Below are 16,654 nucleotides of genomic sequence, written 5' to 3' on the forward strand. Positions count from 1 at the left end.
ATATGTTTAGGGCCAAAATAATGTAATGTGGTGGAGACAATCACGTTACCACTTGTGTCGTAGTGAGTGACACAAAAAAAAAAGTTGTTTTTGTGGTTATGAAACTGTTTCCGTGACCACTGATGTCCTGTAGAGGGATTCCTGGGTGCCTTCAGGAGAGAAATGTTGTCTTCAAAGAGCGACCCCGATCACTGAAACTAATCTTTTGCTTTGTCAGAGGTTCAACTTGGTCATAAAATGTTCCCTCAGCAGACGGCTTTATTGGACCCACAGAGCATGCTGACTCATCATACCACACCATTTTCCCTCAGTAAACCAAAATATGTCTTCTTTGTACCACTAAAAAGTGAGAGTGTAATGCTGAACGTACACTTGTGCATCGTGTGGACGTAGAATAAAAAATAAAAAAACATAATTTAAGGTTTAAGGACAAAGCACAACAATGACTCCATGAAGGAATCCCAGGAGACTGGAGCTGGTGCTTCAATGATCCCACAGAGACGTCAATGCGTTTGCATGTTGACTCATCTTACACTCCCAGGGCAGGATGACCTCCCACATTCTGTGCTCAGTGAGCTGCTCACTGCAGCCCAATCAAAGGGAAGATGGTGTGTAGTTCCAAAAAAAAAAAGAAATCAAGGTTGATACTGACCAGACGTTTTCTGTGTGTGTCATAAGGCCTCAGCTGGCCAGAGAGGACAGACCCGTACAAACCTCTTCTGTCATTATCACTGTGTGGGTTGCACGATCTGTACGATCTGCCGTATACTCACCAGACGTCAGCCAGGGACTAAAGGTCTCTGCAGCTTTTATTGCATTAGTTCAACGGGCTGATTTTAGGGTCTGTTTGTGAAAGGAATCAATGTAAAATCACAAAAGTCTGTTTCCGTGAATGTGTGCGTCTCAAAGCCCTGAGCCATTACACCCTTTCACCACCAGATAGTGTGCATGTGCTGTGTAACCTTTTGCACAACTAGCTGCTGTACACACACACACACACACACACACCATTTGGTTTAGATGAGGTGCTTAGTAATCATAAGGGCTTTGCCATACCACTACCAAACCTCTAAGACCATTACAGGAAAACAAGACATGGCATTCTTTGGGTACATTGTTCCTCATGTACGTATGTAGCTTCCTCTAACAAACAATGGAGACTGTTTTCAAGGAGCAGCCGTTTCCAGCTGTCATGGATAAAGCATGATGCTATTATTTCAGTGTGACTGAACAGGATCCATCCAGCTTCTCTCTGTTCTCGGCTAACTTAATTATAAAGTGTAAAAGCTATTGAGCAGTAGCTACAGAAAAGGCTTGAATCCAAAGAAAAGTGGCATACAGTGGTGGAGGATAAGAGCTGTAAGGGAAATATTTTTCTTAGATTTCATTAACTCCGACATCACAATTTAATATGCCATTTTATTCAGGTAAATAACCAACACACTCTCCTGTCTCATTAAAAACAATAAAACAGTTTGAACAGCACTTTGCTTTATTTATGAAGAGAAACACATTTTGTCATTAAGACTTACATTTTGTTTGAGCCCACGGACCCAAATAGTCTATTCTTGTATATTCTGGTCTATAAAAGCAATGCTATCCAGTCAGAGTGGATTACAATACTGCAGATCATCACAACACACACAACAAAAAAACGTGCTTTATATCCCCCCCCCTTTTTTTTTTAAACATTGCACACACACACCGGTCTACTCAAACAGGAGACTTCAGAAATGTGACCAAAGTATGTGATTTAAAATGTTTTGTGTGACTTGACCTGAGCGATACACCGTGTATATATGTAGCCGTGTTTAAATACATCTTCCTCTTCTCGTTTGTACACCAACACTTGAAATTGTAACAGATATGGTTGCAGGAACTTCAGGGGGTTCACAATAATTTGACCACAGCTGTTTGTGTACATGTGTGTTTGAACCAATTGTTGTAACTCCGTGTTGACCTCACAGCCGATGCTGAACTTAAGTTGACGTTACATTGACATCAGAATAGTAAAACACATCACAAGTCAACACACCTCACTCCCAATAAATTCCTGTTTTTAGAAGGATGTGTACCTGAAGAGCGTTAAACGTCAAACACAAATCGGAGTAAAAACGGACGGAGTTTAACCATTCAAGTGTCAGCATGATGCTGATGCTGCACTCTGCCTCTCGTCCAGACCATCTCTGTGACCCGCTGTTAACCGCCCGGCTGACCACAGGTCTGTGTTTGGTGTTCAGTTGCTCTCGAATTCACGTCGTGTGGAAAACAAAACCCTCCGTCCGCTGAAAATACAGAACGCATTGCACGACAACGGGCGTGTTCAATCACAACAACTTACGTTTGAGAAAGCCACCCGAGAACAACTTTGGCATGTTTTATTAGGCAAAATATATTCAAAATATATTGAAATTCCCATTAAAATAGCGCAACGCTGACACGTCAAATCAGAGGAAATAGATGCACTTAACCAGGGTGCACAGGTCACAACACAGAAATCATCGAAGTATTTGAACAACTGAAGTAACTGTTACATTTTACAGATCGCATTCTATATATATATACATACATACATACACACACACACACACACACACACACACACGTGTGGCTATGTACAGAGAGGACATGATGCTTACTACTGTACACAGGGTATCTGTGCACCGGTATGTAGCACGTAAATGTCCCTGTAAATTAACTACTGTACCCAGTAAGAATTAGTACATACCAATGGGCTACTCCCAGTGACACACAGTGTCACCAACATTATGGCATTGATTTTTTTTCTTTTTCTCCCTTTATTTAAATAAAACTATTTTCATACTATACATTTCATATTTTGTTACATTCAAGGTATAGATACAATTTGTATCAACAAGCAAAAGTCAATTCTAGACATTTTGTGGCTTAGTTGTTTGCGGCACTTTCAAAAGGGAGGGTGGGGGACACCTACGTTATGGCCTTTAGTGTAACCTTTTAGCAAAAGAAGCTAAATAAAAGTCTTTTGTGGTGATAGTGAGTTCATTTTTAGCCTGACAGTCGTCTGTTGTCGAGCAAAAGCACAATCTTTCTGAAGGTAGTGTTAGGAACAGGGACGAAACTGAGTATTAACCAATAAAGAAAGAAAAATCAATGAACGACAGAGCTTGTGTCCCTACGTTTCTTTACTCTCTGTGTCCATGTGGGGGGAAATGTCCAGAGGGAAATTTGTGAAAGTCTAACCTCTAGGATTAGGGCAGCTACCATCATTATGGGCACACATAATTAGCAGCCATTGGGCTTTGAATGTGCATTTGCTCAAACACTCGTCAAGCCCACACTGTCCACGAGTGCATTTTATCTAATGACGGAGAAGTGCAGGCCGCGTGGCCCTGTGCCAGAAATAGTAACACAGGTTAAACACAAGTTTAAATTGAGTTGACATTCATTTAATCGGGTGTAAATCCCGTGTATACTACAGCCATACAAAGTCTACTTCGACATAAACTGCTGCTTCATTCACTCAATGATTTAGTAATTCTTTAACACATCTAAGTAAATGTACTCTGCGTTCATCGGGGCAGTGTGACTATCCCAGTGTTCAGGTTAAAGAAGGATCTCACTATCACCAACAAACATATTAAACCACATTAAAGTCAAATCACTGGTGATGGTACTTTGGCCTCTCAATCAGCAAACCATGCTGATGTGTTTAGGGATATTCCTCACTACTACTACTAGAACTTCTAGAACTGTTTGCACTGTTTCTAATCTGTTCTGAACAATTCATATCTCAAGGGGAAAAGGGTGGCACGCAAACTTTTAGCCAAATGCCAGAAACAACCTTGACAGCAGCCTTGCAGTCTGATTTGTTTCACATGAAGAAACATTTAGGCAGTTTGTTTCACCTTCTCATGAGCAGACAGCCGGCCTTAGGTGGCCTATAGTCTTTTTTTCATGAAAAAACAAAGTCAGCAAAGCCCAATACTCATTTGGGCAGAACACATTCAAATTATTTTTTTTCTTTACGTCTGTTCATATACCACAGTTGTACGTAGACATTATAAAGAAATAAAGATTTTTTTTGTTTTTTGTTTAAAACACCACCAATGAGGAAAAAGTCAGGCTCATACAAATCAGCCCCGTTACAGAGTAATACCACTCAGTTAGAAAATTCTCAGACATTTTTCTTTGTAATCGTGAACATGTTCCTAATTCAAAAGGACACGTATACGGGCCTGCTCCATATTTTACAAATGAGAGGCAACTTCCTAGACAGTTTGAGCTCAACATCACTTCCGTGTGTTTTATTATCTTATTTATTAAGATGATAAAACATCTTAAAAATAAATTACCACCAAGAGATTTCTGTTATTTGATCACAATGGAGTCAGATGTGACATTAGGGGGCGGCTCCTCTATTCTATTTGTAACGCTCATGTAATCCAATAGTAGGCCATAGGAGTACCACACCTGCATCTTAAAGATTAAGTGGCATTTCCCTTAAAATGTAAAATGCACTCAAAACATGATCTTGTTATTAGGGCTGGCTTTACATGTAACAACCTCTTTGCAATTTATAGGCTGAAAGTTTCATGTGGCACTTTGTCCTGAGAGTGGGAATAAAGGCAATGGATCATTACGATCATGGGGGGTTTATCCTCTTGGGAGCATGAATGTGCTTCGCATTAGTTCATATTTCTTGAGAAGAAGTGATAGCTTTTGACCTGATGACCCGGGGGCCGTACCGAATGTCATGATTAGCATCCAACATTAGCGTCCTAAGGCCCAAAGTGTTGGGTAAAATGTAACGGTCTAATCGAGATCACTGGCTCAACAACTGCCAGACAATCAGCATATTATTACAAATATGGGGAAATCAAAACACCCATTTTTGATTTGGGCTGCAACATTACTTCATCTGACTGTAGCTGCATCACGTAAAGCCATCCTATTAGCCCAATTTGTTTTAGGGCTCACGGTGCGTAACAAGGATATACACAAAAAGTACAAAGTTCTGCAATGCCATCTCCACTTCTCAACTGTACATTAACTAACTTTTAAAGTACTACATGGTACATGTAGGTTTTTCACAAAATATATCACTACTAGATCAGAGTAGACTCTTGCCAGTAACCACTGGATTTTGGCAGGGAGACTGAAAACTAGAAAATTTAAAGCATCCTGAGAGCAATGTGCTGCAAGGCACAGCCAAACCCCTCCACCGTCCTCTGGGGACCGGCTGCATGTTTGCGTTCTGTACGTCTGTATTCGAGCAAGCAGCCCCGCCCCCCCCCCCCCCCCCCCCATAAAAAGCCATACAATAAATGTAATCTTCAACATGCATTCTAGCATTCCTTTCATTTTACTTGTACACTTACTGAAGCCTCATACTCTACAATATATAACTAAATGAGTCCAATATACAACTCAGTCCCAGGTCTGACTGTGTATCGGCCAGATTCCATCATTCGATCTGACAAAAGGTAACATCAGGTAAGCATTCAGTCTTCTGCAGAATTCCTTGTGCAAAAACATTTAAACTGTTTCCATCTCCCATAGCAAACTTCTATCACATCACAGCCTGGTTAGATGAATTCTCCATGTTTCACTACGTTTACATGCACTAAGAAACCAGGTAACTTCCAGAAATCAGGTTTAAGGCGTGACACGGGGCAACGTGTTTAGATGCACTGCGATGGTCGGATTTCTATAAAACCAGTTCACCCGCAGTTTTGTCAGGAAGCAGATCACTCCCATTCCTCCATCATATTTTAACTTTGACATATTTTATGTGTATCTAATATGAAACATAATAAACTTGCTAAGTAATAGGACACTGCCACATTGGTTGTTGTTTTTTTTGATTGGAGTATTTGGATTGACAGTACAGTGAGAACTGCATAGCGTGTTTTCCTGTGTGCATTTGTTTAAAGTTAACAAATTAAACCACTTACATTAGAATAGGTAAATCACTAGGTGTGTTCAGCATAGGATGTATTTAGTCTCGATGCAATGATGCATGGGCATAATTAACTAAATTGTCTTTAATCCTGCTAGATTACCGCCACAGGGATGATACCTTCCTAGTCCTGGGGTTTTGTCATGCACATTAGCACACGTAAAACAAAACAAACCCAACCCGTTATAAAGTGTATAAATGGCTGAATTCAATCAGAAATCTAGCAGGTTTAACCAAGTTTCTCTTAGTGCTCTAAACTCATGTGTGCATCAGGATTCAGGTCACTGAGAAAAGCTGGAAATCATCAGACTGCTAACGTGCACGTAAAAAACGACACCAACCCACTCCTGAAAACACACTTGCTCCTCTGACAACGTGAAGAAGTCCATTAGAGCTACTGTTTGAAACAAAGATACTTTGAATATTTTCACATTGAAAAGAATCGGCACGACAAATTTGACAAATATATAAATAGGAAAATCTTGGACGCAGCATCCAATAAAATCAGAACGGTAAACTATACAGCACATAGATGTTAGTTTATACTGTAATCCAATCGCTTCCAGGTTATGTAGAATACTGACACTATATAAAGTCTATCTTTTTTTTTGGCATTATTTAGCAGCTTATAAATGACTTTGAAATAATGGCTTTTGTGTGATTATATGTACATCGATATGTGCACGTGGATACAAGTCAAATCTCTTTTTTGGCTTGCTTTGTGCACTGTCAAATTCTACCAAAATAGTAGCTTTGTTAAGCGAGGCTGAGAAAATATATCTCTTTAGATACTGAGATAGTGCTTTACATTTGAAAATAGGAGGCTTCAACGACGAAAGACTTTCATCGAAACGAATTAGACGATGACTAAAGCGTGAGGTCATTCAGATATAAGGCCATTAAATGTCATAGTTCATGCTGTGAGGTATGTCACTACCTCCCTCTTACTTATCTTTAAAATAAATGCACAAAAAAAAAAGTCACACGGAATATTTACAGCAGAGGCAGACCTAAAGCAAGGTTATTTATAGTTCCACTGCACCAGAAACACTTTAGATGCCTTTCATAACACGTTCATGGGGCCTGAACAAGATCCTCATAAAAGCTACATTGTGTACAAATGTTGACGTTCTCTTCAGTCAGAAGTCCAATGTGGGAGATGTTGCCGAGTTGTTACTTCCTGTCCACAAGCTAGCTATATTAGTTAGTTATTAGATTATGATTAAAGTTAGGTCCAAATTATAATAGTCAACCAGCCGGTCACTATAATTATGTACTCAGTATTACTTAAATTTATGGATTAAACGCGTTAAACAATATTTAAAATATATAAATCAACCAACAATTTGTTCAAAAAAAAATGTTACTTCATTATTCTTATTGTATGAATACTTTTTGGGATATAAATATTTAAAAGTCTGTTTTTAGTTTCCCAGTGACACATCATATTATTTCATAATGACACATATTAATTAATGCAGCCATTTTTGATGACAGTGGTGTTGTCACAGCTTCATCACCTCTCCAACCTCAAGCCAGCAAGCTCAACAACTGCTACCAAATTTAACCAGTTAGCACCAAGAGCAACAACAACAATGCCAAGATGTAAGTGGGTGAAGACAGCACACAGACACAGTAACTAAATGTCTTTAGTTGTTAAGGATTAGCTTAACAAAACAGCTGATACTACCCATCTACCACTTACGCTGGCTTGTGAGCTCCGTTTACTACTCAGCGTCAACGTGACGAGTCAGTGTTAGCGGCGTTAGCTCACCACCAACATCCTCAGAATCAAAGCACAGCTGAGGTGACTTTGATTAGCTGCAGCTTGTCAACACTGGCTCTTCACTTTGATGCAGAGTAATAAACCAACCCTTTGTAGCTAGCTAGCCAGCTAGGTGCTATGTGCAGCCGTATTAAGTTAAATAAATAGAAGGAGAAGACAGTTTATGTGTCTATTTAAAGCAGCAGCCTCTAGTTAGTTAATTCAGAATAACTTTAGCATCGTTGTTGCGTTAGCGTTAGCTAGTGGGTGCTGACTGGCTGGCACTGCGTTACAAGATAGCATACTTCTTACTTTTAGTACAGAGTGCAGCTGCCCTTACAAAGTACGTACTTTTAGGATGCAGTATGCATTCAATTGGGACGTTCAGCTTCTTCATAATAATTGCACCTTTAACTTTGACCCTCTTGCTCATAAATCTGCTGTGCAGAGGATTGTGGGTCAGATTAGCCTGAAAGAATGCAGTAGGACATCCTGGTATTTTTGGCATACTGCATTTGACGAACAAAATCTTTTTTTCTGGCATAGTAAATAGCCTGGTAGTGTGGGCGTTGGAACACACAGTAAATCTGCTAGCAGTTGTTAAGGTTGCTATCTAGAGGCAGGGCAGGGGGCATGTGATTGGCTGACAGGTGACAGGGTGGTGACATCACCACAGTGACGTTGTAAATCGTGACATGAAATAAAAAGGGTACAGGACATAACGCGCCATTGCGAAAAATGCCTTTATGATGTAAAAACAAATTCTTGAAGAGGGGATATTTAGAAATAAAACAAAGAAATCAAATGAATTCCTCAATAAATTAATTTATGTATATTCCACAATATATTCCTGTGGTTATCTATTTCATGAAAACTTATTTATTGACCTAATACTGAACAGTCTGGAGCTCCATACATCAAACCATATGTAATCAACCAAATCAAAGGAACTCTTTCAGAGTTGACTGAGTGGACATTTAACAGCCCTGCTAAATGTTGGCAGAGTATTCCGTGTATATTTTCTAGAGTTAATGACGTTGAACAAAGGCTCAGTTGATCGTGGATATGGTACAAAGCTGGTATGCAGCTCCTGCTCAGGTGGTATGAATGTGTTATGAAGCAGATTTCTAATAAGGTGTACTGCACCACACATAGAAAAACGTAGCTTTCAAATGTGAAACATCTTACAATTTGAGATAAACTTATTAGACAAACTTCCTCTAAGCTGATTACTTCTATGTCATCTTAGTGATGTAAAATCTTATTTCCCCACCCTAAGACATTAAAAAAAAAAAAACTCCTGAGGGCAGATGTTGCACATGCAGCAACATTTTTAAGTGCCTATCTTTGCAATCAAAATCTGTATTTCCCTTATCACATCACTCTTGAATGTTTAATAAGATTAATCGCTTAATGGCATGACCTCAGTTTTGTAACAATGATGGCGGCAAGTTGTTGTGGATCGGTTAAATGAGGGTTCTTCTCCATTACAGAGTGGACTACGTAAGCGGGAAAGATGTTACAAAGGTTCCGATATGTTTGATACTGGTGGTCTGGGATGACGTACCGCTCTTGATGTTCAGCTGCAGATGGCATCTCCCACGGCGAGTTCCAGATTTGCTCCATTTTGTCCGGCATGCTGCGGACCATCACTCGCTCGCAACACGGCATCAGGTTGTTACTCAAAGGATACGAATGATATCCGTAGGACTCGTTGCCACAAGGCAGCGGGTCCCAGCTTGCATGCTGCTCCCGGCACAGTGGAGGTCGCCTCTGTCTCATTGGGTTGCTATCATATAGCCTTGAATCCGATATGCTGTCCATGCGAGTCATGCCGAGGGACCGTGTGGGCTGCGAGGACAGAGGTGGGAGGACGTTCTGAGTGAGGGGATAGTCTCCGGGACAGCTGGACCTGGCTCCCACCGCAATGTGCTGGATATGCGGTGCCAGACGAGATCCGGGCTGCTTGCGGGGGCCCTGCTTGGGTTCCTCAGGTCCATAACTCTGCACCCGAGTCAGCGCTTCATGACGAAACCCATGGGAGAAAGCCTGCATCCGACCCTGCGCAGGAGACTGCTGCTGCCCCTTCATGCTCTCCTCTAAGCTACTGTCCACGGAGCTCGGGTACATGTCCCCGTAAGAGGAGAAGGAGTCACTGTTTGAATGGCTGAGGCAGGACTCAAGGCAGTGGCTGGGATTTCTCTGATACACGCCGTGCTCGTGCTCCATGCTACAGAAACTGTCGACATTGTGCATGCTGCTCATGCTCATATTTGAAAAATCACTGTGCAGTGAATAATAGCCATGGTCGCTAACCGAGTCATACTTTGGGAACTGCTCATTGTACGTAATAGAGGCGCCATGACTATTGGTAACTAAAATAGGAGGGTACTGTACGCTGGACATGTGCTCCAGAGAACTGTGCGCGAACTGCAAAGAACCCGGCACCGGGCTGCTGGCTGATCGTGTGTTCAAGGCCCCAGCTGCGTGACTCTTGACGGGCTGCATGGTGGGCACGCTGAGAGCGGACACCAGGGAAGGCACTGAATTTGCCTCAGACTTCCTCGCGACGGACAGCGCCTCCAGAGGCTCACAGGCCACCGAGCGAATACTGGGGTCAGACTGACGTTTGGGTGCCACGCGTTTGACCTCGGAGTTGCCGTCCCCCTTTACGGTCGCCGGACCAAGACCGCATTTAGCTAAAGCCCCCTCGCTCATCGTCTTCACCGCGGACAATTTGGCAAAAGCCCGTAGTTCGTCAGCCACCGACCGCAGCGGCTGGTTGACGCGCTCCGGATGATAGTACTTGCACTTGTGTCCATATGTGCACTTTTTCCCTTGTTTGAAGAAAGAGTAGATCAAGTCAATAAAAAAAGAAAAAAGTACACACTCAGATTCTGCAAAGAAAACTGCAACATCGTTCAGACCATGATTTGAAAAGACACATAGAGAACTTACCATAGGGGCAAGGTTGTTTCTTGTGCTCTGGAACAACAGGGCGCTTGCGGAGGAAATTTTCTAAGCTCGGACCATGTCTTCCCAAGGGATCGTCAGGTGGCATAAACCTATTCAAAAAAAAAAAATGTCAGCTGTATTGTTTCCAGCATTAAGAGTCGCTGTCGATTTTCTAATTAGCAAAGGCCATAATACAATCACTAAATAGATTACGTCACACATAAATAGTCTTCAAAAGTTGTGAATAAATAACAATGTACACCACTAACATGCTTTGATATAAAAATCATTATATTATAGTGGATGAATTATAGTCCTTGAGTGCATTTCTAAATACTTTGGAAGCCATAAGAATGAATCCTTACTTGTCATTGACAAACGAGTACATTAGGAGACGCTCTTCTATGAACTTCTTCCACTCTGGCTTCTCATTTTGCAAGTCCCTGTAGTTGTCGTTTGACACAATAATTCCATCAGAATCATAAGACAGCTTCACTATGAAGCGATCGTCGTAGCACACCACTCTCCTGCCCTGAACTCTCCGAGACGGGGTGAAAACCAGGATCTTCTCTTTTTCCAGCTTGCGCAATACCTCTTGATCTGAAGGAGAAGTGTCAAGTAAGACCACACTACAAGATCATACTTCAGTCACATACACAGAAAAACAAATTACATGTAGTTTGACTGTTGCCTCGCCAACTACAACTACTCAAACAGCAACTGCCTCACGAACAGCTTTACTACCTGCGATGAGGGCGTCGGGCCTCGACTGTTCCTTTCTCCAGGCGGGCACAAACACGGTGATGTCCTTGTGTCCTTTCTCCAAGAACCACTCGACGGCAAGCTGGATACCACGACACGAGAACACCTCTTTGTTTCCATGGCTAGAAAAATAAAACATCGGGTAGAAAGGGCTTTGTTTACCTCACAAAATTGGACATTGATTAGAGGCAAATGTTTCCTCAACGAAAAAGACCAATTAAGTGTGTGTGTTACCTCATTGCCACATTTGAGCCATCGACGACGATGGGCCTGAGGTTGTCAAACATGTCCACAGAGTCGTCCTCCACCGACACCTCTGGGCTGACGGCCTCTTTAACGCAGGGCGGCCGTGATGTCGCCGCGCTGCCGCAGGGTTGGACTTCCGGCTCCACCTTGTTTCCGAGCCTCACCAGCTCCGCGAGAACGTCGTTGATGAGCGCGGCGGCCCCCAGCTTGGTGAGCACCGTCTCCACCTGCTCCCCCGAGTAGCCCAACTTCAGCGCAAATTCCATCTTGGTCTGGTACTCTCGGTCGCTGGCGGGCTTGGCCCCTGGTCCGGCGCCGGCGTCATCCTCGCGGAGCTCTTGGGCGGTGCTGCCCTGGGAGAAACTGGGCCGGTCGAGGCAGGGAGAGCGGCAGAGCTGCCGGTGGGGTTTGGCGACGGCCAAGGGCTCCCTCTTCTTACACCGGCCGCTCACCCGAACCCTCTGGTGCTGCTGCTGCTCTTCCGGTTCGCTCTCTGAGCTGCTTCCGTCCTCGGAATCGTCACTGGCATGCTGGGCCTCGCTTGAGTCAATGTTCTCCTCCCTGCATGGGCGTTTTTCCATTTTGAGCTTCTCCACCATCAACCATACTGTCATCACGTTCGTCTCGACACCTCAGATTTCTGCCCCATGCTTCCTCACCTCCGCCGCAACCAGGGAATCATGCTGAATGCTGGACTTTAGTGCCACAGGCTCTTTGTTTGGAGCCAAAGTAACACGTGTGGGCAGAGCAAAATCAAGCTATTAAATCCTGAAAGAGAGCGAAAAAGTTTCAATCAGTGAAATACGTTACATTTTAAATGAACCATAAGCAATCATTTGCCTCTGTTCCCATACATAGACTTCATTTGTAGGCCCACCAAGAAGGACTATTATGTATCTTTAAAAGTCTGCTTGGAAAAGCAGTTGAAAGACAGAAGAGTCCACTTGAATGAAACATTTTAGTTTGTTAGCTTGTGAATTCAGACATCTTTTAATGCACCTTGGAGAATGTCCACATAAAGACGATTCAATTTGGGAATATATATCTTTTTCTCTCCGTTTCAGCACCATTTCCCCCCCAAAACTGAGCTTTTCCAAAACTGGTAGGCCAGCCCAATGGGGGTCCGGAGCTGTGTGCCAGCTCGCCAGTAAAGTTATAAGGACAAACTTTAGTCGCCTCTAAAAGCAGAGCCGTCATTCACTTGGATCTGTGATCATTTTGTCCGGATTCTATCACCGCTGTGCAGCAGCTTGGGAGTGACTGCTGGTTAACATGTAATGTTTATTGGCCAATATTAAATAACACTACAAAAAAACGAAAATGATTTGACGCTAATGTGGGTGCAAAACGTTTTCACACGAAATCTGCATTTGAAAATGTAGGTGTTGACTCTCCACCCTACTTGTGGTAGACCATGAACTTTTCCACTTATGGGAAACACTGCTATCTGGGGCAAGTAACAAACTTAGTCAGACACATGAAACGTGTTAGTCACCACCACAAAAAAACCTAATATATAGCAGCACAGGAAAAGGGCTGATATGAATAACGTACATATGCACGTTCTCACTGTCTGACTGTGTTTTTCTGTTTGTGGTTCACAAGCGGCGACTTTGATCTTTTGCTGTGTTTGTTGGTGAAACTGGACGGTTAAATAGTCGGTCAGTGAAAGGTTGTATGTCACAGCTACAAACTCTCTGATTCTCACACATTTACAACCAATGATGTACTTACAGCCTTAACTAACTGCGCATTCAAACCATAGCAAAGCATCGTGTACAGAAAGTCACTTAAGTACTTTCTCCACGCTACAACAAATACATACATACAAAAAAAGAAAAATGTCCTCGACCTCCTCTTGCTTGTAGGTGCAATATGTAAAATAAATATATCGATACAACAGACAGCAAAGTCTCCACCTGACTTGTATGTAAATGAAAAGCCCCGGTCTTCCAGCACAGAAGGTGTTAACGTGCTGCAGTACAACCGTCGCCTCTATGTGCACAAGAAGCCTCGCTGGTCTCTCAAAGCAGCGTCTGAGCCAGACACACGTGGAGTGAGTTCATGCACAACCTGAGACAAAGTGTGGGCAGCACAGTGTATCCCTGCGCCTGCAGCTCTCTGACAGACTCTCTGAATCGAAGCAGAACCCCCGAGGGAACGTGTTTTCATGGTAAAGCAGAGCAGGACTTCAGGTCATAAACATCTGGACATTTCCACATGTGGATACTGGTAATAATCAGATAATCTCAACAACAAGAAGCCCTGGAACTACACTTTCCTCCGGTCTTGCAGAGGGAAGAATACAGCTCAGCTTTTTCGAGCTTCAAGAGGCGCAGCCCGTGATGTGGGTTGCTTAGCAACACAGCTTTGTCATCAGCTAACTCCTTTTTTTTTTTTTTTACCAGTCACGACTAACACAAACACAGCTCATCATCTCTCTTCAGGCAGTCAGTGAACGCAGAACACTTACAGCTGCACTACACAGCTATACTGAAACTCTTGAGGCAGCATATTTTGAGATTAAAATAAAAATAAAAATCACATTACTACTATGTCACTGGTAACATCCTCATCAGGTAATACACAAGACTGGTAATCATGGAAAGACCCTGAAGGTTGATCGATATTCTGTAGTCAATCTACAGCTCCAAATGTATACATTTCACCATCTCACTGTTGATCAGAACTTAGGTTTCAACATTTAAAAACAACTAGCGAGGCTCATTCGTTGGAAATCACACATCCCACTGCCATTCAGGACATTTCACAACATGTTTAAGGGAGCAGAGCTCTCTTCCAGTCCTTTCCCATCCACCTCCAGATTCACAGGCATCGACTCAGCGAGGCCTCCAGACTCTCTCTGCACATGCACAGGCTCGTGTGCTTCTGTTTCATAGCAACAAGTGAAACAGGTCCCCGAAGCCATCCCAACATGGTATACCCAGTATAAAGCAGGGACATAGTCAGTGTTGGGGACATGTGCCACTCGGCTAGTTGGATATGTTGAAATTAAGATTGACATATTTAAAGTGAAGTGCAGCCACCACTATAAAAAAAAGATCCAGCTGTTATTTCCTATGAGACCGACGAATGACAGAATGGCATGTACGTGTTACTGTGTACTCTGTATTATATGGTTGTGACACTTTCACCAGGCTTAAAACTCAAAACTACAAAACTGAGATTATCTTGAACAGCAGCTACTGCAACACGTAATCGGTGTGTTCTGCAAAAAGATGATCCATGCCTAGAAATAAACTTATCTTCTGAGCTGAAAAGCACAAAGATAAATGAGAATGGACATCCAAGGGGAAGTCGTAGTAGTCCGTCATCCAGGGCATGGAACCAAGAAACACTAATTCATCAGATGACGGCACTACGCTCCTATCTTATTTTACACTCATTAGATCAATGACATCTCTACTGCTACAACGGGAAGACTGGATGCTGACTGATCATCATGAGACTGCGTTTACTGGTCATCTTACACACCAACATCCTCCATTTGACCCACTGGTAGATGATCTCTCACAGTGGGTCAAGCCAACACTTCACCAGGAGAGGAAGATCTTTCATTGATAGCAAAAAAGTACGAGTAAAATCATCAGTCAAGCAGGAAGAAATTTCTTCTTTTCAGTCATTTTTGGGGGGTTTTAAAGTACAAATTTAGCCACATGTCATTACTGGGCCCATGGACGATTACTCTTACGTCTTAGGCCAACAGACTAATCTCACCCCAGAAAATCAGCATCATTGCCTCGCACCACAGGTACATAATATAAAGTTGCACCTATTTTCTCTATACTGAATAAGGAAACTAATCTCCTGAAGATTCCTGCTTTATATTAATCATATTAGTCAAGAGTATTGTATGTCATAGATATTGCATTAACTTCTAACCAACAATGCTCTATCGATATCGACCTATTTTTAAGTTTTTTCCTCTCATCACTTTGAAAGGAAAACGAGGAAATGATCCCTTTAGCGAGGGTATATTAAAAGTAGCCAAAAAGAAAGTAAAGATTGAACTGATTTCTCATGTTCAGACAGTTTTTCCTTGACTCACTGTAACATCAAACTACATGAATGTGCAACCAAACTCAAACGCTGCATTGATCCCGATGACAGTGACGGTACATAAAAGCTCCCGAGCTGTGGAATGAACCTATAGATGGACTATAACTAGTTGACACGTCAATAGAAAACCCTCAAGTGCTTGACATCATTAGCAACAGCATCCTGAGTTGAGAAGGGTGAAAAGGAAGGTTAAACAAGATGACAGTCACAGAGCTCTCATACTCACAATGCACTTTTTTCGTGTAGCATCGTAACATTAGCGCTGCTCACGACGTCACCTTTGTGATTGAGAATGACTGGTTTGACGTTCTTTAGGCCCAGAGTCACAGCTAGCACAGCAGCTAGCATGCTAGCGTACCGTTACTTGACCGGCTGGAGAGTCAACATGTTAGCTTCATAAACTCACCGGCCTACTTCGGTTTATCCTGCCGGTCAAAATGGCTGGAGAGCGGTTAGATAGCGGTTATCGGAAGATATCGCTAACAACGAAGCCTGTCAGGCAACCCGGTGTCTATTCAGTTAACGGTAGCAATGCTAGGTAGGTTAGCTAACGTAACGCGACAGTAATAACGGACAATTCAGCGGCTCCACGGGCTAACATTAGTTAGCTTTTGAGCGTGTGCTAACATTTTTCGGCAGAATACTGCTGTAACTTGAGATAAAGTTGACGATCGGTGGCTATTTCACGCGGAGGTGAAACACAGCAACACAACGACATCCTCTACATAATGTGCCCGCATTTCACGGCTCTCGTTGACTTCACACGGGGGCTCATCTCACCTTGTTGCTGTCATCCTTCCTCGCCTGTAACACTTCTGTTTTGCTGCCATTGGCGCTGTCGCAGTTTAGTCCGGGTTGCCAGATAACGCGAAGGAAACAAGTAACCTAAGCGGTGAAAAGACGGG

General features: G+C 42.7%; 1 protein-coding gene across 1 annotated transcript; it reads right to left on the reverse strand.

Moving 5' to 3' along the window:
- Window positions 1–1,474: 1,474 nt before the first annotated feature.
- On the reverse strand, window positions 1,475–16,632 carry zc3h12b (zinc finger CCCH-type containing 12B). The gene is made up of 6 exons (XM_076101186.1): window positions 16,530–16,632; window positions 11,658–12,437; window positions 11,406–11,545; window positions 11,027–11,261; window positions 10,665–10,771; window positions 1,475–10,543 (listed from the first exon to the last, which is right to left on the reverse strand). The coding sequence occupies exons 2-6, from the start codon at window positions 12,281–12,283 to the stop codon at window positions 9,117–9,119; spliced, it is 2,535 nt and encodes an 844-aa protein (XP_075957301.1). The 5' UTR covers window positions 12,284–12,437; window positions 16,530–16,632; the 3' UTR covers window positions 1,475–9,116.
- Window positions 16,633–16,654: the final 22 nt, after the last annotated feature.

The sequence above is a fragment of the Anarhichas minor genome, unplaced genomic scaffold (genome assembly GCF_050575085.1).
Source record: "Anarhichas minor isolate MPS153535 unplaced genomic scaffold, ASM5057508v1 ptg000027l, whole genome shotgun sequence".
NCBI classification, from domain to species: domain Eukaryota; kingdom Metazoa; phylum Chordata; class Actinopteri; order Perciformes; family Anarhichadidae; genus Anarhichas; species Anarhichas minor.

Coding starts and splice junctions, on each gene's coding strand:
- zc3h12b (XM_076101186.1), bottom strand. CDS start 12,283: ATGACAGTATGGTTGATGGTGGAGAAGCTCAAAATGGAAAAACGCCCA. Junction 11,546..11,657: donor GGCTCAAATGTGGCAATGAG/GTAACACACACA, acceptor TTATTTTTCTAG/CCATGGAAACAAAGAGGTGT. Junction 10,544..10,664: donor GAAACAACCTTGCCCCTATG/GTAAGTTCTCTA, acceptor TCTTCAAACAAG/GGAAAAAGTGCACATATGGA.